At 38.9% G+C, this 26,385-nt stretch overlaps 2 protein-coding genes across 3 annotated transcripts in view; one reads left to right on the top strand and one right to left on the bottom strand.

The window, feature by feature from the left end:
• Smp_161670 (beige/beach protein-related) overlaps positions 1-55 on the bottom strand; it is a gene marked incomplete at both ends in the record, with an annotated part of 112,157 nt that extends 112,102 nt beyond the window's left edge. The window contains one exon of the mRNA XM_018791404.1: positions 8-55. Within this exon, the coding sequence (XP_018645460.1) occupies positions 8-55 (48 nt within the window). The remainder of the gene's footprint in view (positions 1-7) is intronic.
• A 15,512-nt stretch (positions 56-15,567) lies between these two features.
• On the top strand, positions 15,568-17,176 carry Smp_072900.1 (hsp90 co-chaperone (tebp), putative; the record flags this gene model as incomplete). Of its 2 annotated transcripts, XM_018791402.1 has the most annotated exons (5): positions 15,568-15,627; positions 15,663-15,776; positions 15,815-15,887; positions 15,922-16,180; positions 16,985-17,176. In XM_018791402.1, the coding sequence occupies exons 1-5, from the start codon at positions 15,605-15,607 to the stop codon at positions 17,041-17,043; spliced, it is 528 nt and encodes a 175-aa protein (XP_018645459.1). In that variant the 5' UTR covers positions 15,568-15,604. The 2 variants fall into 2 exon arrangements, with proteins under 2 accessions (XP_018645459.1, XP_018645458.1); XM_018791403.1 differs by having other exon boundaries at positions 15,815-16,180; positions 16,985-17,043.
• Between the last annotated feature and the right edge of the window lie 9,209 nt (positions 17,177-26,385).

Here is a 26,385-nt window from a genome sequence, read left to right as displayed (position 1 = left end):
TTCATACTTTTTCCCTGAATTGTTCCCAGCTAGAAGCAGCATCCAACTCTTCCATCATTATGTGCCGAACTCAATCATTTGAAGCATCTCAAAAACAACTATGACCTTAATATAGTGAACTTATAATAAACAGTTAAACGGAAAAACAAATTTCAAAAACCTGAATCGTTTTCTAATCTTAAAGCATGGTAAGCGTAAAACGTACAACTCAATCTTATTTTACTCATTATTTTTCATTCCATTCTTGCTGATTAATACCTTGGTGATGACTTGGTATAAACCGGATAATTTCTTTGCGCTCAGATATTTATTTCGAAAGAGGCTCTAGGTAATCTATAGTGTGAAGAGGAAGTAGGTTTGCCACTCCTTTCCTCCGAACCACTCATATCTGTTCACAGCAGTGTGAGTTTTAGGATGCCACCCAGTGTACTTTGGAAATAACATTAAAAATAGATTGAGAATGAGATGCCCACTCATCCATAAACAGGTTAAAACAATGTAGGATTTACTTTCATCTCGCAAATCACTGACACTGATTTTGAAACAATTTTTCCACCTCACCTCACCATTGTCATTCGATGACTTCGGAACTTACCTGAAGTCATATTATGTTAGATGGCTAAGTTCTTCATCATTGGTAGACCGAAAATTCCTGGGAGTTCGATAGTAAATATAGGCGGATAATATGTGGATTCTTGCAAGAACCTGGACTTCAGTGTTCACCAGTGTGCGTACATTTTCCTGGTCATGGTTATAGAATGTTTTGCCTTCCAATATATTTTGAAACCATATTTCGAGCGGACTGTCGAATCCAATCCCCTTTTCCTTCATAATAAGGACTCTTTATGACAACGTATGAAGGTCCCAGAAGGATCAAGCCACACTGTGAGCATCGAAAAATTTTTATTTCAAAAGCCTGTTGTACGGTTGTACCGTAAAATGAGTTTAGGAGGCCACAAGCTCCCTTGCATTTTTATGACGGTTTTATTTGTCTATGCGTTTCTCTGTTCAATTTTTGATGAAGCCCTGTATGTTCCGTAATCTCTCTGGGTGCAACACAACCGATTTGTGTATTTCGATTCCTGAAAATCCCACAATAACAATATGTTTTCAAGTAACAGTTTGTTACACGAGGTATGCCAGTTTAAAGGCAAGATCAAATTGTTATACGGGATATATTCTCCACTGTGGTAGGTTACTCAGTTAAGTTGATATTTTATACGATATATTGGTCAAAGAACTATGGGGAATAACTCTTCACACATATGAATGTAAATAATATTAGTAAGACTGGTATCGTAAATATGACAACTGGTACGCTTTATGGATGTTGCGTTGCGACGGGCAATAGATGGTCGACAACAAATCCATGTACTCTTGAGACCTTCTAGAAACCACAACCTTATATCCTATTGGAACAGCTGAAGCATTGATGATGGCGCAGGACGAAGTCAACCGTTTCATATGTGTTTTCGGTGGTATATATCGAGGGGGCTGAAAAGGGTGGTAAGAAAAAGAAAGGAAGAGAGGCGGAGCAGACAATGCTCATATCTGTTGAAGCTGAGTCATTTGTGGAGGAATCGTTAAGGTATGACTGTTTGGTCTAGTTCTCCTTTATTAAGGTACTTTTTAAGCAAGCGCATTCTAATAGTTTAAAGAAAATAAGCGTAAGTAAGGTATTAATGGAGAGAGAACTGTACAAATGGAGGTGGTTCATAAAGAAGTTGAAAGTATAGGATTACGTGTACTTTTGAAATATAGCACTGAAAACGGCATTCTTTTTTGTAGAAGCCATTTCAGCTCATTTTTTTATTTTTATAGATTTTATAGGGTTATGAGCCCGATTTGCTTTCAACGGATTGTCTCGTTTTACTTGTAATAGGATTTCTCGGTAGGAAGTTTAACCGATCCGGCGTTACAAACACTATTTAAAGAGGTATTTTGCATGATAAATTAGCATCATTACCATTTGTTTGTGACATCCTACTAGACCATAAGGAGCAGTAATTAAATAAAATGTTCTGCCCTACAGACATAGGTGGATTGAAATGATCTCCCCACCATCATGTTTGTCGGTCAGTAAAGACACCCTCCCTCCTTTTGTGATGTTAGGCTCTCTTACGTTTGTGGCATGTGTGAATATTGCTTTAATCTTAGCCCCTTGTTAGAATACACTGTCCCAGCTAGTTCCATGTTGCGAGCAAATCAGGTGGCTAGAGCTTTTGTATTGTGGGTTAGACATTAATTTAGTATATCACACTGCTATGAGGATAATTAATGGTATAAATTATAAGATACTGGTCAGATTATATGTGGTTTGGCAGTGGTATGGATAGATGACAAATCAAAGAATATGCAAGAGTTTAGAACTGTAAAATTTTCAGAGTAAGAAAACAAACCATTGAGTGACTCACATGAATTTAGGACATCATGAGCTTCTTATCATCGGTCTTAGTTGATCATCATCCATAAGATTGGTGAGTTTGTCCGTATACTTGTAATAAAAAAGAAGGATATGACACTTAAGAAGAATAATGCAACTTTAACCATTAGACAGATTCGATATCTGAAAGTGAGGAATATGAGCATAACAGCATGACTAATAATCAATGAATAACGACAGAGGACAAACTATGTGTTCTATCACTTCGTTATATTCATGATAGTGACAATGGGGTCCATTATATTCATCATCAGTCTAGATATTAGGTGGTCCATAATAAAGTGACTCATGGGTAAGCGGGAGTTCAGGGAATAGTTGATTAGGCTCTTTAGTGTCTAGTAACAATGTTATTAGTCTTTTGAACTTCGTGATAGTGTCAAAGTCACGGATAGTTATTGGCAACCTATTCCATAATAAACTACACCGAGCCATAAACACTTACAACGCATTGGCTTTTGTGTTTTACAATAAGCAGTGTAAATGTGTTGAATCAGTAGACTGGGTCATGGATCATGGTAGGGTAGGAGGTTAGAAATGAGAGTTTGTACATTGCATTGTAGAAAACCATTAGATTGTTCCTCAGCCGACGGTGTCATAAAGGTTCTAAGGAGGGGTGCTTACATCTCTCTGTGTAATCGAGAGTGAAGTCACATCCTAGTAGTTGACGTGTGAAGCGTCTTTGAACACCTTACACTCATCTTGTCTGTGTTATTCATGTTTGAGAAGATAAAAGCAATATCCTGGGGAGGGTCGTATATATATTTTGTTGTGAAGAAATTTTTCATTATGAAACCAATTAGTCGTCTAGCTTTAGAAATAATAGAGGAGGCATGTTCCCCAAAGTTTAGGCTACCTGTGTAATTAATTCCTCTATCGTGTACTGATTTAAGTGTCTGAACTTTACTTTTCTTTAAGTAAAGTTGTAATTCATGGGGATGCTTTCCAAAATGCATGGTCCTACACTTGTTGAGGTTAAATGGCGATTGCCATTTTTCGCTCCACATGGTTAGTTTATTAAGGTCACTTTGAATCTGTGATACACTTTCAGCTAGAGTCACAGGCTTAAAGCTCTATACTATCCTGAGATCACCAGCGTATAAGTATGGTTTCACAGATTTTATGAAGTTACATATATTGTTTATATACATAAGAAGCATTAGTGAACCTAGTACACTTCCCCGGATGACTCCATCAGTTAATGGTCTAGGTGGTGAGAAATAGTCATTGCATTTTACCATTTGTTTGCGTCCAGTTGAGAATGAAGCTAACTGTTTCTAGAATCTAGATACGCATCGTCGCTTGAGTTTATAAGGAAATCTCTATATCCTTTAATATCTTTTCATTAACCTAAGATGGTTTTTGGCACTTTCCTTACGTCAGCGATTTCCCTCTCCAACCTCATTTATCAACATGGGAATACCTTTCAAAATGGTCCTGAAAGCAGTACATATTGCAGTTTTTTGGTGTTCTTCGTTTCTATCTGCTAGTTCGACGTACACCTTATGTTGTCAGGTGAATCTGAGATAACGCCTCAAGATCGACTACTTTGTCTAACTGTAGCGAGGGTGGTACTGGTCTCATAATTATTTCTCACTAATAACCATGGGGTTAGCGACCCCATCTCGTAGAAAAGCTAACTCGCTAAAAAAACGCTAACCAGAAAAAATAATTCAAACAATTTAAACTCGGCCCTGGGAGTTGAAGGAATAATTATGACGTCTCATGATGAAAGCCGAAATTCTTCGGAAGTCACGAGACCGATGCACCTTCTAACAACCAGAGCAACACTCTTTATAGGTACATGGAACGTCCGGACAATGTGGGAGACAGGAAAGACCAGTCAAATAGCAATGGAAATGAGGAGATACAACTTGGCAGTACTCGGAATCAGCGAAATCCATTGGACACAATCTGGACAACAAAGGCTAGATACAGGAGAGATGCTGCTGTACTCCGGTCACGAAAGGGAAAATGCTCCACACACTCAGGGAGTTGCTCTAATGCTGTCCAAAGAAGCACGAAATGCACTTGTGGGATGGGAATCTCATGGACCCAGGATAATCAAAGCATCATTCAGAACAAAGAAGCAAGGGATCACAATGAACGTTATCCAATGTTATGCACCCACCAATGATAGCAAGGACGATGATAAAGATCAGTTCTATGAAAGGCTGCAATCAATTATAGAGAAGTGCTCACGAAAGGACCTCACCATCCTGATGGGAGATCTAAATGCTAAAGTTGGAGTGAACAACACAGGATATGAAGATATAATTGGACGACATGGATTAGGAGAGAGAAATGAAAATGGGGAGAGACTTGCAAACCTATGTGCATTCAACAAATTGGTTATAGGTGGCACAATATTCCCACACAAGCGCATACACAAGGCTACATGGATCTCACCGGACCAAACCACAGAGAACCAGATAGATCACATCTGTATCAACAAAAAATTCCGAAGATCAATGGAAGATGTGAGAACCCGGAGAGGAGCTGACATAGCTTCAGATCACCACTGGCTGGTTGTGGCCAAGATGAGACTGAAGCTAAAGAAACACTGGACAACTGGACAAACAGCACTACAAAGGTTCAATACAGCCTTCCTTCGAGATACTGACAAGCTTCATGAATTCAAGATAACTCTCAACAACAGGTTCCAGGCTCTACAGGATCTACTGAATGAACAAGAAACTACTTTAGAGGACAACTGGAAAGGGATAAAAGAAGCACTAACTTCAACGTGTCAGGAGGTTCTTGGTCCTAAGAAGCATCATCACAAGGAATGCATCTCTATGGGAACCCTGGACAAAATTCAAGAAGGGAAGAACAAGAAACTAGCAATTAACAACAGCCGAACACGAGCAGAGAAAGTCAAAGCACAAGCAGACTACGCAGAAGCTAACAGGGAAGTGAAGAAAAGCATTAAAGACGACAAGCAGAAATACATAGGAGAACATGGGAGCAACGGCGGCGGAAAAAGCTGCAAGAGAAGGCAATATGAAACAACTATATGATACAACGAAGAAATTGGCAGGGAGATATAGCAAACCAGAGAGACCAGTCAAGGACAAAGAAGGCAGGAAAATCGCTGAGATTCAAGAATAGAGGAAAAGATGGGCAGAATACTTCGGGGAACTCTTGAATAGGCCAGCTTCTTTGACTCTACCGAACATCGAAGCAGCCCACACTGACCTTCCAATAGATGTCACTCCACCAACGATCGAAGAAGTCAAGATGGCCATCAGACAAATCAAAAGTGGGAAGGAGGCAGGACCTGACAATATACCAGCAGAAGCACTGAAGTCAGATATTGAAATAACTGCAAACATGCTTCACCTTCTATTCAAGAAGATTTGGGAAGAGGAACAAGTGCCAACGGACTGGAAAGAAGGATATCTCATCAAGATACCAAAGAAAGGAGATCTGAGCCAATGTGAGAACTACAGAGGTATCAGTTTGTTATCAGTACCAGGAAAAGTTTTCAACAGAGTGCTGCTGAATCGGATGAAAGACGCAGTAGACGCCGAACTTCGGGATCATCAGGCTGGATTCCGTAAGGATCGGTCGTGCACAGACCAGATTGCGACACTACGGATCATCGTTGAACAATCAGTTGAGTGGAACTCATCACTATACGTCAACTTCATCGACTATGAGAAGGCGTTTGACAGCGTGGACAGGAGAACATTATGGAAACTTCTTCGACACTATGGAGTTCCTCAGAAGATCGTCAACATTATCCAAAACTCATACGATGGACTACAGTGCAAAGTGGTGCATGGAGGACAGCTGACAGATGCATTTCCAGTAAGGACCGGAGTCAGACAAGGCTGTCTACTCTCCCCATTCCTCTTCCTTCTAGTGATTGACTGGATTATGAAGAATTCGACATCTGACGAGAAATACGGAATACAATGGACTTCTCAGAATCAATTAGATGATTTGGACTTCGCAGATGACCTAGCCCTCCTCTCTCATACACACGAACAAATGCAGATGAAGACAGCAAATGTAGCGGCAGCCTCTGCATCGATAGGCCTCCACATTCACAAAGGAAAAAGCAAGATTCTCAAATGCAACACGGAGAACACCAACCCAATCACAGTTGATGGCGAAACTCTGGAAGAGGTGGAAACATTCAAGTACCTGGGGAGCATCGTTGATAAACAAGGAGGATAGGATGCAGATGTAAAGGCGAGGATTGGCAAAGCAAGGGCAGCATTTCTACAGTTGAAGAATATATGGAACTCAAAACAACTCTCAACCAATTTCAAGGTCAGAATCTTTAATGCGAACGTCAAGACAGTCCTACTGTACGGAGCTGAAACGTGGCGAACTACTACAACCATCGTCAAGAAGGTACAAGTATTTATAAATAGTTGTCTACGCAAAATACTGAACATCCATTGGCCGGATACTATCAGCAACAGCGTTTTATGGGAGAGGACAAACCAGCTTCCAGCTGAAGAATAAATTAGGAAAAGACGTTGGAAGTGGATAGGACATACATTAAGGAAATCACCAATGTGCATCACGACTCAATCCCTAACTTGGAATCCTGAAGGGAAGCGGAAAAGAGGAAGGTCAAAGAACACACTACGCCGGGAAATAGAAGCAGATATGAAAAGGATGAATGTTAACTGGAAATAACTGGAAAGGAAGGCTCAGGACGGAGTTGGATGGAGAATACTGGTGAGCGGCCTAAGCTCCTCGACGAGGGGTAACAGGCGTAAGTAAGTAAGTAATAACCACTTCAAAAAAGCACAGCATTCTCGTTCCGTATAGGATTAGCTTGTAAGATTCCAAACTGTGTTTTCATAACTCGATATTTAATTATCCAATAGTCGGACAGCTTTCAGTCTTTTCCTAGTTAAATGTCAGAAATACTGAGTCCTTATTTTGGGAGATGAATACTCAGACCAGTAGATGACAGCGCTACCTATGTATCCCTTCTTTCTGAATCATCCAACTTATCAAGTCTCTCAAAATTAACCTTATCTCCAGGAACGTAACCGGAAACCAAAACCAACCGATGAACACATTTTTAGCATTTGTCATAACAGGTGGAAGCAGAGGATACCTAATAACTCACATCCTCTTTTAGTTTTCCCCGTTCTGACTCACTCTGATGACGTAACTGATGTTTCCCTTGCCTCTCCTTTAACTCACTGATTTCTAACACTTGTCATTCCATTAGCTGTCGTTCAGTTCAATTAATATGATCATTATCTATTATTACTAAGTTGGCTAAATAGGCCGATGTTAGAACCGTGAGATAAGGGTACCTCAGAGGAGTTTCACCGTAAATCCGGAAGTACGTCAGCTCTCATCTCTTCTTCATGATCGAAACTGTAATGACGACGGACACCTTGTCGTTCCAGTCAGATATTTCAAGTATTCATGAGTAAATGATTACTGAACTCTTGAAAACTGTGACGACCGAAACTCCAAGATTCTATCTGAACACACGGGACCAGTGAAAGGAAGTTTACTTGACTAAACAGAACTTTGTTCTTCTGTATAGTTCACAAAACACTTTGGAGGAATTTCAGAGTGTCTCTTCTGATACATCTTTCATCAAGTATTAAGGAATATGGACGGAGCTCCTAAATGTTACATAAACACAGTATAACCTATAGATATATAACTGCGTTGTATACTGTCCAAACACTGCTATGACGTTCGATCTCGGCTTGTTATTAATGCTATCTGAAGAGAGATTGATTTCCGTCGAATATTTTAAACGTTCAGTCAATCTAGGCTGAGAGCAAATGTATGATGGTCTAGGCTAAATGGTCTACTTGGACCAAAATAAAGCTGTCGGGAGAGAAGTGTCATAACGTGAGTTGAAATATGCCACATTGCGTTTGTCCTTGACTATGTCCTTCTAAGTAACCTCATTTATTGAAACTACCGTGGTCACCACCTCACGATATATACCCAACCGAACTATATAGATGCTTTCCATATTAAAAACGTTCAATACCTTCAGCATAGACAACGGCCTTCGAAATTGTTTTTAATGGGCAGTATTTTTGATCCTCTAGCTAAATCGTTCTGGAAACCTGGTGTAGTGTAATTAGCTTTACAATCTTACTGGAATGTTCGTCTGCTTACCTCCGTTTGCATCCATCCACAAATAAACCATGTAAACTGATTACACACAGTCAGATGACAGATCAAGCTAAAAACCACTGGTACTAGTTAAAACAAACTTTAATCTAGGTAAGTGTATCTCCTAGCATATTTAGACAACAATTTTCTGTTGTTCTTCAACGGTTAGACTAATTTATACTGACGAATTTCCTTAAATTTCTCAGGAACAGGACCAATGGATGGCGAGATAGAGGAGATTTGTAATCCAATTTGTATCTCAGAGTAGGTCGTCGTTATGGCTACCAATATCCGAAATAATTTCCAACTCCGTTGAGTGAGTTATTCAAAATTCTCACCTACAAATGACACTTGGTTCCAGTCACAATGTAACAGTAATAACCGTACATGAGGTTACTAGCGATTACACACATATGACATATGGAAAGTTATATCAAATGTCTACTATAAGCAAGCAGGTTCTGAACGGAACATGAAGTAGTTTAACAGCTGAATGATTTGTACATAATACCCCCTCAACACTCACGTTTCACTGAAAATGTGGATTTTCTAAGATTTCAAAGATAAGTTCAGTAATATAAAATAAGGATACTTGTCTATCACTTGTTCACACTGGAAGACATTTTCAGCACCAAAATAACTGTAAAATATTCGAACTCAGCAGCATATGGATTAGCCGTGGTCTCCATGACGTAGTTCATCATGATCCTCAGGTCTTTTTGAGTGAAAACTAATAACATAGATAATTCTGCAACTTTTTAAATAAACCTACAACTGTTCTTTGAAGGCCACCGGTTTTGGAAATGTTTCAGAACCCGTTTGTGTCTTATATCGAAAGCGGACAAAGGGATAGTTAGTATTTGCTCCTTATAGTCTTGTTCACTCAATAGATCAGATAAAGCCCCTAATAATGTTACTGTAACATTTATTGTAAGTCATGGGGAATAAATGGGGCTCGGAGCTACACTTTTCGAATGCCCATATAAAATAAGGAACTAAGGGATTACAGTTAACGGCTATCACGCTTCGTATTCCAAGATCAATTTATTGAGTGAATTTTAACCACTTGACTTTGACTGATACAAACTACTGAATGCAGTTCACCTGACTCCCAATAATCCCTCACATTTCAATGTTGGAAAATGCCATATATTTAAGCCCGGTTGATTACCCTAACGGCATTTCCGCATGCTACACCTCCAAGCTTTCTCTCCACTAAAATCTTTATGCAAACTACTTTTGTAAAAGGTTCGTTGAGCGCAACAGTCCATCCTCATAGCCATACACTATGTTGGTCAACTGGGAGGATGTTTATAATATTTTTATAATACATTTCTGGATGTTTCAGACCATGTCAAAGGCTGAAATTAATAAGGTTAGTCAGCTATTTAGTTGTGAGCTATTTTGAACATGGTTTTCGCAAGAGTATTATATACACTATAAATCGTTGGAGTAACTTACAGTTTGTTGGCTTTCTTGTTTCTAAAGTTCCGAAACGTGTGTATTGTCCTTGCTTTCACTAAAGTTGCACCGCTCTGTTATTATCCAACCTGTATTAAACATTTATGATAACCATGTGAATCGAATTCCTGATAGTTAGAATAAATACCCCCAAACATCCGACAGAATATATTAGTATTAACAGGTTGTGGATGCACAAGGCGGAATAAATGACTCATGCGCATTTCCTTGATGTTAAATGACTTACCCGTATAGGTTGTTCTTGACCTTAAAGACGCTCGGTAAACTGTTCGACACTCAAAGACCTGTCTCTCGAATGTTTCGGCGAGGGCAGTGTTATTTTGCTGGGCCTAAAAACCAATTAAATTGTAATCATTTGATGAAATAGAACTTATTGTTTATCAGACTGAAAGGAAAGTAAGCTTAAAATTGTGACTTCTCGATTATTTTTTAAAAGTGGCTCGATTTTCATATTTATCATTGATGTGATGATGAAGAAACCATGTCGAAAAACGAAAAATAATTTTGGGAACTTAGATGACACATTTGTCAACATTAAAAGTCTCTTCTTAGAAATCTCTCCAAACACATAACCACTCTCAGAATATATCAAATTCACTTACGAAAAGGAAGATGGACATAGCTAGCTACCTTTCTTAGGCTGTCTAGTTAAAAGGAATTCCAATGGTAGTGTAAATCCAATCATATACAGAAAACTAACACATTCAAATCAGCATAGTTATTTTAACTCTGAACATCACTTCAGCGCAGAAACTTCCCTATCCCTGAATCTTTTGAGAAGAGCAACCAGGATCATTACTTCTGAAGAAGACAAACCAAAAGAAAAGCAGTATATGACAAACATCCTACGTTTTGATAATATTCCCGACAATGTCGCAAAAATATATTTAAACAAAACTGTCCGTCGGCAAGTAACAATCACAATAAAAGATCATGAACTGTTACTGTGGTTTTACCTAACCGTCAAGGTATGACAGAAGAATTACAACGGATATTAAAAACGTTTAAAATTAAAGCATCCCATAAGACAACAAACAATCTATGAAACTCTCTAGTCAGAGCATAAGATACTATTCCGATAACCCTCACACAACATTGTTTCTACGGGTTAAGTTGTGTCACCTGTGATGCGTTCTACACTGAAGAGTCTTCCCTAAGATCTCGACTCGTGCCACGAAACATCTAAGTTGCACAAAAAGACCTCCCAATAATACTGTAGAATTGGAAAATTTACAGGTTAAATCAACAATAGCAGTAAATGCTATTTTCAATAATCACCAAATCAATATTTAAAAAATATCGGAAGGTTCTTCCAATTATAAAGAGACGTGAATAGTCGAAGCGTCTCACATAATGCTAAATCTCTCTATCCTCAATAAGAAAGAAGGCCTGAAAGTTCATCCAACCTGGACTATTTATCCAAACAACTACATATGACCTCATTTACTCTCCACACATTCTACACACACACCTAATTCAAACCCACTACTTAATTTTACAATTGCATACATTTTTCGTGCCCATACTCTGAAGCACAGTTTAATACAGTGGTAAGTCATACAAATTCACTTTGACCAAGAATAACTTAACATTGACTTATTCAGACCTATTATTATGATTTTCATTATACCAAAATATTCTGGATTGTTTCCTTCATACCACTGAATTTTTTGTTAATTTGATTCGGTTATTTATTTACTCTGAAGAAGTGTGTAACGAGTGAAATGCCAATATTCGGCTTGAACGCAGAACTAACGAACCAAAATGTATTCGATTAGATCAGAATACGTTCTTTTGTATAGCGTACGAAGCGTTTTTGAGTGGCTTGTATTAAATTATATCAAACCAAAACCTCTGTGCTCAATTTAAACAGTCCTAATTTAAGAGAAATTATATTAAAAGTACAAAATATCTCACACGGTACAGCCTGTACTATGCGGTCAAGGGATTTTCTTACACTAACGTCCTAAAAAACAAAGGGAATAGTTGATAAACAAGAATCGGATACCCGAGAACCAATAAAAATATTCCCGACAAGATGGGAACACATATCTGTCTGCTAGGGATCCAGCAACCTTTCTAAGCGGAAAGTCAGATGTCAACAGTCATACACTGAACCACACCGTGACCCTGAGTTTAGTCACACATGACCGTACCATCAATGGCCCAGTAACATGCAACAGTAAATTGAGCAATAAAAGGCGAATCTTTAACCAAGATCAAACAATAAAAACACCGAAAAGGAAGACTATAAAACATAACGTGTGGTTAAAAGGAGACCTAAATAAAGGTTAAAACACAAGACAGGGAGAAGAAACAAACAAATGGCGATACTATCCAACGAAATGCTGTGGAAGGATTGTCAGTGTTTTCTTTCTGTTACAAGCATGTTTGAATTATGCATGTCCGAACCACTACTCACATTGGGTTTCTTATGTCTCGTTATTCTTTGTGATTTTCGAATTACCAACTACCAATGATAGCCGATTGTTCGGCTATCCACAAAGTTCTGAAAAGACTGAAAGTTGCTTATCCGTGAACAACGACAAAATGCACGGAAACCTGTCCTGTAGAAGTCCTACTGCATTGGCTGAACGTAGCTAGGGATCACAGGTCATCCCAAAATAAATTCCATATCAACTTCATCGATGGCAGAATTCGACTGAGGATGCCTATATACTTGACTTTACTGGTCATTCATTAAAGTCATAGGACGGAATAGACGCAATGTCCCTTTTTACAAAAAAATATATTGTTGTTTATGAAAGGCTTCAGATAACACTCAATGGGGTACTTAGAAGCGAGAACGGACTTCAGTTAACCCCTCTGGAATTATTGAAATCCCAAGATGTGAAACAAGGAAGTGTACATCCCTACAACTTATCAGGATAATCCTTTCGGTCCCTCAACCTAACCACTGACTTCAATGGTTTTATTCTAACCAATACCTGAGAGGATGTATCATATTGTAACCTGTCTCAACCACTTGCAGATCAAATGTTGATCGTACCTATAGCGAGCTTCTTAAAAAGCCCGTTTGACATTCAGTTTTGAACACATGCCATCGACGTCACTTTCTCTGAATTCATTCCCCCAAGAGTTTTTACTAAATAACTTTTATCATATCGTTCTCATGAATGATCGGCACATGGACTTGTACTTTTTTTCAAATAATATCACCTTGTATAATTCAGACGCAGATCTCATGGTTCAATTAGTCTGATATTTTACACAACAAAGTTTTAACTGTATTTTCACTCACTTTTAGAGCTTGACGAAATGTATAGAGATCAAAACTATCGCCCATCTAGAAGTGCCGTGCAACATCAAACTGTTCAGTAAATAATGCTTCGTCAACTGGAGAAGCACGGTTCATATTTAAAGGTGTGTTTAGCTTAGTTACGTCCTCTTTTATACTGTACTTGGTACCACGTAGACCAAGTAGATGTCTACCATGGATAACTAAACAGATCAAGAAACCTCTTAAACGTAGGAAAAAGCATTGGAGTATGTTTATCATTACAGGCTCTGAACAGAACTGATCCACTTATTGTAAGACTAGGTGCGCTTGCAAAGCGTTGACAATAAACACTAGACATTCATTAGAGAAAAAGTGGTTAGGGATTGTGAAAATAGTCCAAAAATTTCGTTTTCGTATATAAAGAGGCGAACTCAGGGAGGCGATGGAATCCCACCACCTTTGGTTAAGGAAAATCCGTTGATATTGGCAAGAAATGATGTTACAAAAGCTGAAACCTAGTCAGAATATTTTAGTAAAGTGTTTCCTACTGACGATTGGGCAAGACAAACAATTATTACTGATAATGGTAGCTTGTCGACAGATCTTGTGGTTGTTGAGAAAGGAACTGTCTTACGGCTACTTCAACATCTTGAACCAGTCTAGTAGTTCTGGCAATATTCATCTCAACATTATGAAAGCATTGGTGGGTGTAATTTCTTAACATGTGGCAATAATTTTTGATAGGTCTTTGAGGCAGTCTAAACCACCAAGAGACTGGAAAGACCCAATTGTCAGCCCGATTTATTAAGCGGGGAGCATGGACTTAGTTGGTAACTATTGACCGTTTTGGTTTAACCAGTGTAGTTGTCAAGCTTATGGAGTGAATATTCTGATAGCTATTTTAAACTGTGTGGGGGGTATGGTCTTTTATCCAGGGAAAAACATGGTGTTAGGAAAGGCCTACCATACTTGACAAGTCTGCTCGTCGAGAGGAATATTGGGCTGCAGTGGAAGATATAAATATTCCTGTAGATGTAATTGTCATAGATCTAGGTAAAGCCTTTGACAAATTCTCTCATTTGGGTCTTAAATTAAAATGGGAGAGTTTTGGGATCCCTTATGAAATTATAAACTGGATAAGTGACTTTATAAACGATAGGAAACAAGGGGGGCAGTGAATGGAACCATATCAACGTGCGAACCCGTAAAAAGTGGAGTTCCTCAAGGCACAATTCTATATTCCCTTATCTTTTTACTTTATGTAAACAATTTAACAACTGTAGGAAACCCATCTATTCTATGCTTTGCAGATGACATGGAGTTTTGGAGACTCACACACAGCATGTCAAATGGAACAATGTTGCAGGACAACCTGAATTCACTGGTTGAACGGACGGGTAGGCGGTCATTAGAAGTTAACTCTAACACTAGTGTTGTGATGTAAATAAATAACTGCAACGATTCACATCACTACACAATATGTGGAGTTGTGTTACCTGAAGCAATGGATTATAAAGACCTAGGAGTCATAATAAGCAACAACCTCAAAACTACGAGTAACTGCAGGGCTGTCGCTGAAAAAGGCTTCAGTCTGTTGTGGGCTATTCGTGTATCATTTCACTACTTAGACGGAGGAGTATTTAAGGTATTTACTCGAATTTTGAAAGGCCGAATTTTTATTGTGGAAATCAAGCACTAATTCCTTGTTTCGAGTATGCGGCTGAAATGCTAGAACGTGTTCAACGACTAAGGACCGAAACGGTAAAAGGTCTCTTCGGCCTGGCTCGTGAAGACAAACTGAAACGCCGCAACCTATTTCGTTATTTTAACCCAGGCTAAAGAGCGATCTAATACTGATTTACCGTACGCCACACGATGATCTTGGTCTTAATATGTCTTGTCTTTTCTTTCCATCTAGGACTGTTCATCTAAGAGGACATTCTAAGAAACTTTGAAAGCCAAGAACAAATCGTTTTCCTTTGGCTTTCTGTTTCTCACGTCGAGTAGGGAATAACTAAAATATTAGAACCTTCGGTTGATACGTTCAAAAAGAAATGAGATCTCGACTGTACTGCAAATTTCAAGGATTAATACACGTTGATTGACCTATAACCCTTACTACTGAAGACTGAAATCCCCTAGTTACTACGGTGTGGTCTCTAAAATAAAGATACTATCACATCCATTTGCGCATTCAACAGGTTTCTGGTTAAGAGGTGAAAAAATAACAATAATCCACCTTGGTGGATATTGAGCGTTGAATCACGTGTTTGTCTGTATTGTTACTCTAGAATAGTCTTGCGTGCTATCAGATTACGAACATGTCTGGTGATTGTCAAGCAACGTATGTGTGATTAGTGAAGCATAATCCTTTCCTAGTGTTCACCCATCAGTACTCTGGGCTCAAAGGAATGATTGCCTCTACATCACTATCGTTATTAGCGATGTAATAAATAAGACTGTTAATGTTAAAGAGAAATCCCTAGAGTTTAGGTATATCACTGTATTCCACTTCAAACCATTTTTTTTAGAGCGGAAGCAGGAAAAGATAAGCCTATTAAATATGAAGTCAAACTTGACTTTTATGGAGATGTGTGTACAGAGGTATGTAGTTGTGCTGATACTTACATATTTCAAGGAACCGAAAATTACTGCTTCCGGTCGGGAAGTTTTTATTTGCATAAAAAAGAAAGAAGCCGGCTCATGGCCACGTCTACTTTCACAGAAAACAAAATGCCCATGGTTAAAAACAGATTTTAATCGCTGGAAGGATGAGGATGACTCAGAACCTGATATGGATGGAAATAACTTCTCAAATATGCTGTCTCAGATGTCCAATTTTGGTGACTATGGAGGTGATGATGGTATAGACGGTGATCTAGATTCTGACGATGAAGGTAGGTTACTCCTTAGTTATGCCGACTCCTGTTCCAAGTCAGGTACCGTAGTTGAACTGCTTAAAAAACCTATCGTAACGTACCACATATGTTGCGTCCACACTTCCTATAACAAGTATACAAAGACGCTGTCCAGTCACTTATATGTATGTAGAGATCCTCTGGTCTTAGAAGACTGGGTTGTCTGTCTGTCGAAAAAACAGTCATCGGAACATTGTACTAGTCGGTTTCACAGTGGTCTTCGTAAGAACATGATTAAGTAGTTAGGGAGGCCAGTTAGAATTCTTCCTATTATTTGCAAGTACTTCGTTTCTGTAATCTTTTCGATTGTCGCTTAGTCCTAGCCATTCCTTATTAGATCTTTTGCATAACCATACTTAGTCATGTTTTCTGAATTACCCCATACTGTAGGTGCCAAGTTATTACCGTTGGTACTGATACTACTTGCGTTTATGCTATCGCAGTCTGGTCTGATGTGCTTGTTCGGCACGTCATAAGTGTCATGTAACTAATTTCAGAATCCAGTTAGTACATAAAACTTGTCTATGCAGGCTGTTTATCCGCCAATAGTTAACATTAATTACACTGCGACAGCTTTTCCTATTTGTTTCGTGGTTTATCGAAACATCACAATATCCTAGTCATAAACTAGTTTAGCTCGTGAAGTACTAATTAGCACCTTACAGTGTCATCATCCAATAATTACACCTTTATTGTCATGAAAATGAGATTTTTCGCATACGTCAGTCATTCCAAAATGGCTTAATTTTGTAGACTTCCCTGATATGGAAATGCCAAATGCAGATGCTAACAAATCTGAAGAAAATGGAACCTTAAGAACAAGCCGAAAAAAAGACACCTGAAAAGGAAGCTTCATCAGCTAATTGAGAAATGACCTATCATTCACTCGGTGGTTGTTTGTCTGTGAGCCGCCTGTATATGCGCATTTTACACTTTCACCATTGACTATGTTCTTATTACAGCCTTTTACGAAGTAACTTTCTTGTTTGTTACAACTTTAATCCCGTCTTAATTTATCCGTGTTCACTGCTTCCTGGAGGCCGGTTTTTAATCCAAGTGTCTATACCTTCGCAATGCCAGTGGTTTTTCTGATGATTCAAGTACTATCCTGCAGTGTAGCGGTATATAAAATAATTTTCATGCGTTGAAATCCTAAAGCACTCTGTAAATTCTTTTCTTGACAGCGATGTGAGGACCTAACCACTTGTCACAGTATAGTTTCAAAGCAACTTAAGTTGTGGACGCAGTAGTGTTGTAACAACAAGGAGCATTTCCCCGGGTTGGGTCACTTGTCGAAGTAATCGAGTAGTATATCAAGTGACTTGGTTCGGTGTTCCGACGTTAAAGATGAGTGGACTCCTAACACTTGGGTAGTAACAATACGAGATCACTCTGTTGAGTCGAATTAAGGTAAGATATATAGGTTAATATTCGTAGTAACTCTAAGGTGATGTTAATGAACCATTCTGCTAGAGAAATATCTTAGGTGGTGTCGTGCTATGCGATTGCATAAGTGTCTCAGAAATTCGAAATGGATGGTTGACTGGACGTCCCCGGTATCTTGTCGCCTACTTTTAGTAGGTGATGTGTTTGTTTCTCTGCTTGAGTGGCTGTAGATTTGCCCGTTGCTGAGGGCGGGGCCATAGGGCTGCTTCTCGCTAGAAACAGGTCACCATGCAAAGGTAACCGGACGACCTTTCACTAGTGAGGAGGCCTTTATGAATAGGTATAGAGAGTGCGCTTGACCGTATGCCTGCCAACTAGGGGTTGTTTCCCAAAGGTCAGGTGGGGATCAGTACTTTGTTGGTTTATTGCTTTTCGGAGGCTCAACGCTAACAAGCAGATATTCGGTAAAGCGGGGCAGTTAGTCCGCGTTCTGTTATCGACCTTACTTTGGTTCTTGAGGTACTCCCCCAAAATTGGGCAATTGCGTCGTCTTCATTGTCCCCACCGTCTTTCAAGCAAAATAGTGTAAAGGGCGTCTCATTGTAATTATAGAGGTCTACAAATACGTGTTGCGTCTCGGGAATCGCAGCGGAGTACTGCAGATTTGTTTGCTCCTCTAACCCGGTGTTTCCCTTGGTGGGTTTGTGTTCTAAGTATTTACACGTGTAGTACATGTTTTACTAAATCTTTATGAAATCACGGGGTGTGGCGATCATTGTTTTCTAGCGACTTCAGATTGGGCTAACGTATCTGGCTTCTGTCGCTAACATGAGTCACTCCAGATCAGTCTACTAAGTTTAGCTTAGGGTATTCGGTCGGACGATGGCCGCGGTATGAGTGCGGTAGCGTAAAGGATCTCTCGGACCGCATGTAGGATCAGTGGGTGTGGTCTGTAACTTATTCACGTTGTAATTGTCTGGGTTCCGTGCCTTATATAGTCCCAAACTTGTTTTTGCGTTTGACCAGCAAGCATATAGTCCGTAGAACTGGATCAAAGTTGACCCATCAGAGGTAGTCTAGCAGTAAGTCCTTTTACGAACACCTTGGGAAGTGTTCTAAAGGTCTGGGATAGTTGTATCCGGGCAGTTGTATGGCTTTTAGCCCGGTGCAATGCGGTGGTTTTATGGTAAAATGTTCCGGAGTATCCCAATGATCAGTTCAAGTTCGTAAATAGACTTCGGTCATCGTAAAGGTTTTCCTTCTGTTGCTCCATTTTATTCGCCCAGCCACTTTGTCCACTAGCAAGTCGTTAGGACAAACAAGCTACTTTTGTGAATACATGGTTGCCACTAGCTTTGTCAGCACTTCTTGCGAAGTATTTTCTGAATAAATACATAGATCTGAATCTTTCTAAGCAGTTGACTGTCATTCTCTGCCAACCAGTGTTTTCAGTATGGGTTTGGTTCGTAAATGAACTTGGGATACACCCCTTACTCAATTGAAGTCTGCATCATATTGCCCACTGGCATTCTAAGCTAATTATACATATAATATATAGGGTGGGGTTCACAATTGGTCCGATAAATTCCTGTCTCTAGTCCGCAAAAGTTTTCTTTTCCGAAAACAAACGCACAAGATTTGTTTTTTGAGCTTTGAATAGTTCCATTCGAATACCACTGGTCGTTCTTATTTTTAAGTGGATAGTCTTTTGAGACCCGTCTCAATATGTTGCTTCATTCTTATCCATTGGCCAATACGTAAGTTTTGATTGTGACTAACCTTTACTCCATCTGTTAGTGACGCAATAATTTCCTGTTTTCATTATAGACCGTTATATATAATAGCTAACTATACGATTGTACAGCTCCAGCAAATGGTACAGTCAAAGAAAATCGTCGCTGAAGAGTGTTCATTTTGTTTGATAAGATCTTAAGCACATTTCGTTTAGCGAAACATAGAATTGAATAACTCGTCTATTGTTCAAATCCAAGTGACTAGCTAATTAATATCGGACAGCTTGCAATTGCTAATTTTTCTGAATGGAGTTCACTGCCAAACATTGCTTAACAATCCATTGCAACAGGAACATTGTTACCTTGACCTTCGAAATTGGCATTGAAATAGAGCTACATATTATTAGTACATTACTACACCGATAACTCAACCTGGGAGTCCTGACTCTTATTTAGTGTAAGGCTATCTGTTTTCACCAATGATCAATCCTAATCCCGACCACCTCTAAATATCCTGCTCTCATGCTTGTGGAAAAATGTTGACATTAGGATAAATCATTAGGAATGTTACAGAGATTTAGACAAAATTATTTTATAAAGAATGTATAGACCATCAACGTAGACTATCTATGTCGGATGATTGGGGGCCTACTCTAATTAGACGGGAATAGTGTGACAAACCAGTCAATGTTGAAGTCATACCTTTTGGTTAGTACCTAACGCAGATCACCCTTTTGTCGTAACCAGGTACTATGGCTGCTTTGATGACCGTGCAACAAAGTAGATACAATGAACAGAGTGAGATCAGTGCCACATAAGTCAGTTCGTGGCGTGCAATTAACCAATGCACGCTGTTTGTCAAAGTCTCCAAGCATTGGTTGAGATCATCACGTAGACTCCAATTAGGTAGTCTGAACCTGCCTACATGGCTCATATCAACAGTCAGTGACTTTGTGAACGGATACCATTTTTTAGTTTGGCTTCTACTAACTTTCTCTAAACCTACGCCTGCACTTTCAAGCAACTCTCGCCAAGGTAGGCAGTGGTTAGGCACATGTAACATATACCTCAACCATCTCATTCGATGGAAATTCATCAACCGATTAGCCGCCTATGCTAACCTCAGCATTCCTCACTTAGTCATTACACGAAACCAACCAGAGAGTCATTATGGCCCGACAGATTCCAATTCCATACAGCTTTCTATCATATCACTATATATAAAGCAAACTGACCACCTAGTCCAAGCGTCGGTAAATAAATAGTGCATGATTTGGTAATCTCTGAATCGACATTTGTAACAGATGTTGAAGCCAGTGTTTTGAATTGGTAACACCACCTAAATACTCAGTACATTTTTAACTCTCAATCTAATTTGTTTAATAAGAAAAAGAAAGGATTTAGGAGCTAAGTTCTCAGTCAAATTCAGCAAAAGACTGAGATACACCTCTGATAGGATGGGTTTCATTCATCCATAGGGAATGCAAAAATACCAAAGTAAACCAATATCTGCCAAGTACTATGTGGTTTATTTCAGACGGTAGTAAGTTTATTTTTGTAAGAATCTTGTTGAATGAATCATAAAATTAGGTTTTAATTACCAAAGCAGTAGTTCTAACAATCAAAAAAATCCAAGCAACTGGACAAACAGCATGTAATTCAGTCTCTATTCGATCATAGTTGAAAGCATGAGTCAATTAAAGCTAGACCACCATAGAAAGCCTGGAAACATTGAACGGCCGTTTCGTCCTATTGTGGAACTCCTCAGTAGAAGACAATTGGTGAACGGTTGCTCAATTTCGTGGTTTGGTTGAAGTTAGACATTAACACCATCGGATGCCGATCAGATCAGTGGTCTATCGGTTAAGTGCTCTGGAGCGAGACTGGTAGGTCCTGGGTTCGAATCTCTCGAGGCGAGGTCGTGGATGCGCACTACTGAGGAGTCCCGCAGTGGGACGAAACGGCCGTCCAGTGCTTCCAGGTTTTTCTTGGTGGTCTAGCTTCAATTGATTCACGCTCTCAACTATGAAAATACTAAATCTCCACAAAAACCACCTTCTATTCGATCAGTTCAAACATGAATAACAGTATCTGACTGGTCCCAAAGTTTCCAAACATTTGTAGTTTAATTAGCTTGATAAATGTTTGTGGAAATAACTTCACAACTTTCCAGACAGACTTTGCTATAACACTCGAAATGGATATTGACTAGTTGTTTTGTGGATGTTGATTTCATCCCGAACCTAAAATGGTTGCACTTTACTGATTTCCTTCGGATACTTCTATTTTTGAATATTTCTTCACTATATTCCCTAGTATATAGATTGGTATTCAATCACTTTGTCAGCTAGTGATTCAATCTTCTGGGATATTTGATGTGTGAACGAGAATGATAATGGTTGGTTGTCTGCTTAGTCAGACTTGTAGGTAGTCTGACAGGTATCAGATGAGTTATATATTCCCATACCCTTATTACTTATTATTATTGATTGATTGTTCATTGTTGTTGGATTGTGTCGAATTTTGATGTGGAAATATATTGACGTTCTAGTCAGGTTAATCACATGTTCTTGATCTGAATTGTATTGAAGTCCTGTAGAATAGACACTGAGAGGGAATCTAATATAGATATTCGTCTATAGTAAATTAACGTTCCATTCGCATGTAATAAAGGAGAACAGACCGTTATAACAATTTTATAGTTGAGATAATGAGTCAATTGAATATAGACCACCACCGAAAACCTGGAAGTACTGAACGGCTGTCTCATCCTATTGTGGGACTCCTCGGCGGTGCGCATCCATGATCCCACCTCGCGAGATTCGAACTCAGGGCCTATCAGTCTCGCACGCGAGCGCTTAACATCTAGACCACTAATCTGGCCGGCATCCAATGATGTTAATGTCTAACTTTAACCAATCCACGAAATTGAGCAACTATTCACCACTGTCTTCAGTGAATTGATATCTCACAACAGACTTATACAAGCTTCGTGAACCGGGAATGTAAGCGATTCCGGTGATAGGAAATATCCTCAGATCAGTTTAAACAGACCGTTATAACAATATTTTCTATCACATCAAAAGATTCTTAATTCAACAGTCACATAATCTATTTCACTTCTTTCTATCAGTCAATTAATTAGTCGAAATAGAATAGAAACTCAATAGCATAATACTAAGACTAGTTATTTGTTTACAAAGTATTATAGTTCACTTCATATATGTAAATAGAAACGGGACTGTTACTCAATAGTTATTTGATTTCATTTGAGGTTAATTTGACCCCTGACCTAAAATAGATAAGTTTCCAATAATTAAATAGATGATTAATTCATTTTGATCTATGAAAATAAACAGCACAGGTCAAGATAACCTTAAATAAAATTGACTTAATGGAAGAATTAACCGTTCACCAATTGCTCGCATCTGCTGGGATCACTGGGTAAGGAATAGTGAGGTTAGACGCAGGGTATTAGGGAATGATGGTAAATCAATTGATGAGGTCATGAATCTTCATCGACTGAGATGTTTAGGCCACGTGTTACGTATGCCTGAACACCGATTACCACGACGCTCAATGCTGACTAGTGTTGGGGATGGTTGGAAGAGAGTTAAGGGCGGTCAAACCAAAACGTGGCATCAGTGCTTAAAGTGACTTACTTCTAGTGTGAGCCATGTTGGTAGATGCAGACTACCTGGTTGGGGTCCGCGTGACTATCGTAACCAATGGTTGGAGACTCTGTGTGACATGGCTCAGAATCGATCACAATGGCATAGGTGTATACACTCTTTATCTTCCCTTAAACTGTGAGATTAAAATTGCTTCATAACGTTCTTCCTTCCTATACTATATCCTTATATACAACCTATCTTTTATATACTACTACCACTAAATTAACTACGTCTATGAATCCGGTGCTCATCTTGTTGTGCTAACGAGGTATGTCAACTTGGATCGATAAATATGTGTGCCTGGTCCTACGTTGTAGCTGACTGACTGACTGAATTGTCTTCAGTGAGTTGATATCTCAACAACAGATGTGGTTGAACTCCATTGGTCAATGCTTCCTACTAGAACTCCAGGAAATATCCATTGAAGTCAATCACTAGTGAGCATATGACATTAACACCGTTGGATGCCGGCCAGATTAGTGGTCTATTGGTTAAGTGCTCTGGAGCGAGGCTGGTAGGTCCTGGGTTCGAATCTTGCGAGGCGGGATCATGGGTGCGCACTGCCGCTGAGGAGTCCCATAATAGGACGAAACGACTGTCCAGTGCTTCCAGGTTTTCCATGGTGGTCTAGCTTCAATTGACTCATGATTTCAACTATGAAAATACTGAAATCTCCACAAAACCCTTTCTGATCTATAATGGAAGAATTCACAATATTCTGTATGACCACAATTTCAGCAGCAACTAGGAACAGTCCATCGCCTATATGTTATGAGAAAAGGTTGATAATACCTTAAAAGCATGAATAATCTTCTGGAAGTAACTGTGAACAGACAAAACACAGTGGTCTAAAACATTTTGTTAATTACCCTTGAACATTTTAACATGACAACAGGCAGGAGAAAGGTGTTGACTATACTAAGTTACAAAGTATTTATATAATACATTATACACATCCTTCAACTGTCCATTTTCATCTTTCGATCAGTTCTGCCATCTGAATTGTCTGCTCGTCTGATCTCTAGATGTTCTGCTAACGCCATGCTTTCGATGCACTGAAACTCTATCGGACAATTGTAACAATTTCGACGTTACGTTCCGCTACACATTACTTATAAACAATTTTGTAAACAGCGTCCATTACAATACTACACCACAGCATTGAGTCTTTTTATTCAAATTAAAAACGTGGTCAATAAAATCTCTAGTCGATGTCAATCTGTGACGAAAATATTCGTAAGTTAAAGTATCCTGTGTAAATCAATCAACTAGGCAGCAATCCGTTCCAAATTAAAAATAGATTATTTAAGGTCTCCTGATAAGTGATTAGTGCAATTCAACTATGAGATGGAGGAGATTTGTAGCTCAGATGGATGATTTTGGTGTGTTTTTATCTGAGCTAGATGGTTTGGTCATGAAACTTTCATTGTTCTTCTGAACGACATCATCAGCACAAACTTTAAGTAAAAGTGAAGTGTTCGAGATGGTGGAGAAGATTCGTAGCTCAGATGGGTGATTTTGATGTAGGTTTGTTCTCTGAGCTGGATGGTTTGGTCGTGGAGCTTTCATCGTCCTTGAAGTGTTCGAATTTCTCCATGTATGACTTACAGCTTATCCTATAGACCTCGATCTTGATTGATTATTATTGACGTTTAACCTGTTATTGTTGCCTTCTTTATTATGATCATATCTCTTATTGATTTGATTCATGATCCTATATTTGTCCATAATTTTTTCTGATTGGTTGATAAATTGGATCGATTTCAATATGTTTGTTGACTTCTGATTGACCTGAATGCCAAACATCTAAAAATTCTCAGGGTGTATTTAGAATTCTCTCTATCCAAGAACTCAACATTTTCTCAGTGAAATGTTTATCCACACGCATGGATATAGGTTTTACCGTTAATTGATATTCGTGCAAGCGAAGTTGATGATGTCGTTCAGAAGAATAATGAAAGCTGTAAGACAAAACCATTCAGCTCAGAGGACCAAACTCTAACGGAATTTAACGATACCTGAAGTGAGATATATTACCTACAGCACTTAATGGTAGTTACGTAATGTCAGATGGTCTACCAGGGTGTTTGGTACCTGAGTGGTTGCGCCACAGGATTGAGCTGTACTGTTCGGATTGTAGCGTTGAAGCCAGTTTAGTGTCTGGTTCTCCTATAGGGCGGGATTGAGCTATACTGCTTTGGTTAAGCCTGGGCAGTGTCTGGCTCGCCTGTTAAACGGGATTAAACCGTACTGTTTGGGTTGCCGCGTGAAAGTCTGGATGGTATCTGGTTCTCCTGAAAACCAGTGCAAGATTACCATGGCCCGTAAGGGTATATTATATAACTAACTAACTATAATGTAATGTCAGAGATTAAATGAAGTAGGAAACGTGAACTTTGTATTGTGACCCAATACTCTTAAAGTTTAGTGTGTGTTTTAAGATCTGTAAGTACCCCCACTATTATTACTTGGTCCTATTTGATACCAAATATAACGGACGACTCAGGTAATAATGATAGATAGTAGTTATCTACAGTGAAACTCTCATTGCACTTATAATTCAAAGCTAAAATTCTCAGATAATTAACGACTCCAGTTAACAGGTGTAGTCAATCTAGTTTTATCTGAGATGGTGGAGAAGATTTGTAGCTCAGATGGGTGATTTTGATGTGGGTTTGTTCTCTGAGCTAGATAAGTCGGTCGTGGAGCTTTCATCGCCCATCTGAATGACATCATCAGCACATACTTTGGGGTAGAAGTTTGTGATGATAATGTCCTTCAGAAGGGCGATGAAAGCTCCAAGACCCAAATTAGTCTTATGTCTTCGCTTTCAAGATTGAAACTAGATCCTCCAACAACTGAAGCTCTTCATTTATAGCTATTCATTCAATCACGTAATCATTACATCTAAGGCTAGAATTTACTAGCTCAATCTTAACAATGTTTCCCATATAAATTTCAAACTGTAGTTATTTTTAAATTCATTAAGTATTGTTTGTTTGAATCTTCCCATTGATGTTTAGGACTGAAACTGGTCAGTCTCTATTTGGCATATGTGCATACTGTGCGTATTGCCTCGATATAGCCTTATTTCACAAACATTGTAAGTATAGACGGATAGTGGCTAGAAGTGGAATCCAGTTTGACGCGCATCACTTCGTCCTATTTGGGATTTGTCAGTTGAATGTACCTGCATCTCAGAGTTGATGTTCACTCTGGGATTCGAACCCAATACCTTTTCGCTTCAAACGCTATCGCATTATCCACTCGGTCACTGAGTCGTGATAGTTATTTTTCCCAAATAAATTATCATTGTGCATTTTTACTACTTATGAGTAAAGTGTTAGAAATGCATAAAAGTGAATAACTATTCATTTACTGAACACAGTAT

The sequence above is a fragment of the Schistosoma mansoni genome, assembly GCF_000237925.1.
Source record: "Schistosoma mansoni, WGS project CABG00000000 data, chromosome 3 unplaced supercontig 0077, strain Puerto Rico, whole genome shotgun sequence".
Lineage (NCBI taxonomy): Eukaryota > Metazoa > Platyhelminthes > Trematoda > Strigeidida > Schistosomatidae > Schistosoma > Schistosoma mansoni.
This window is presented reverse-complemented; position numbering and strand designations above follow the sequence as displayed.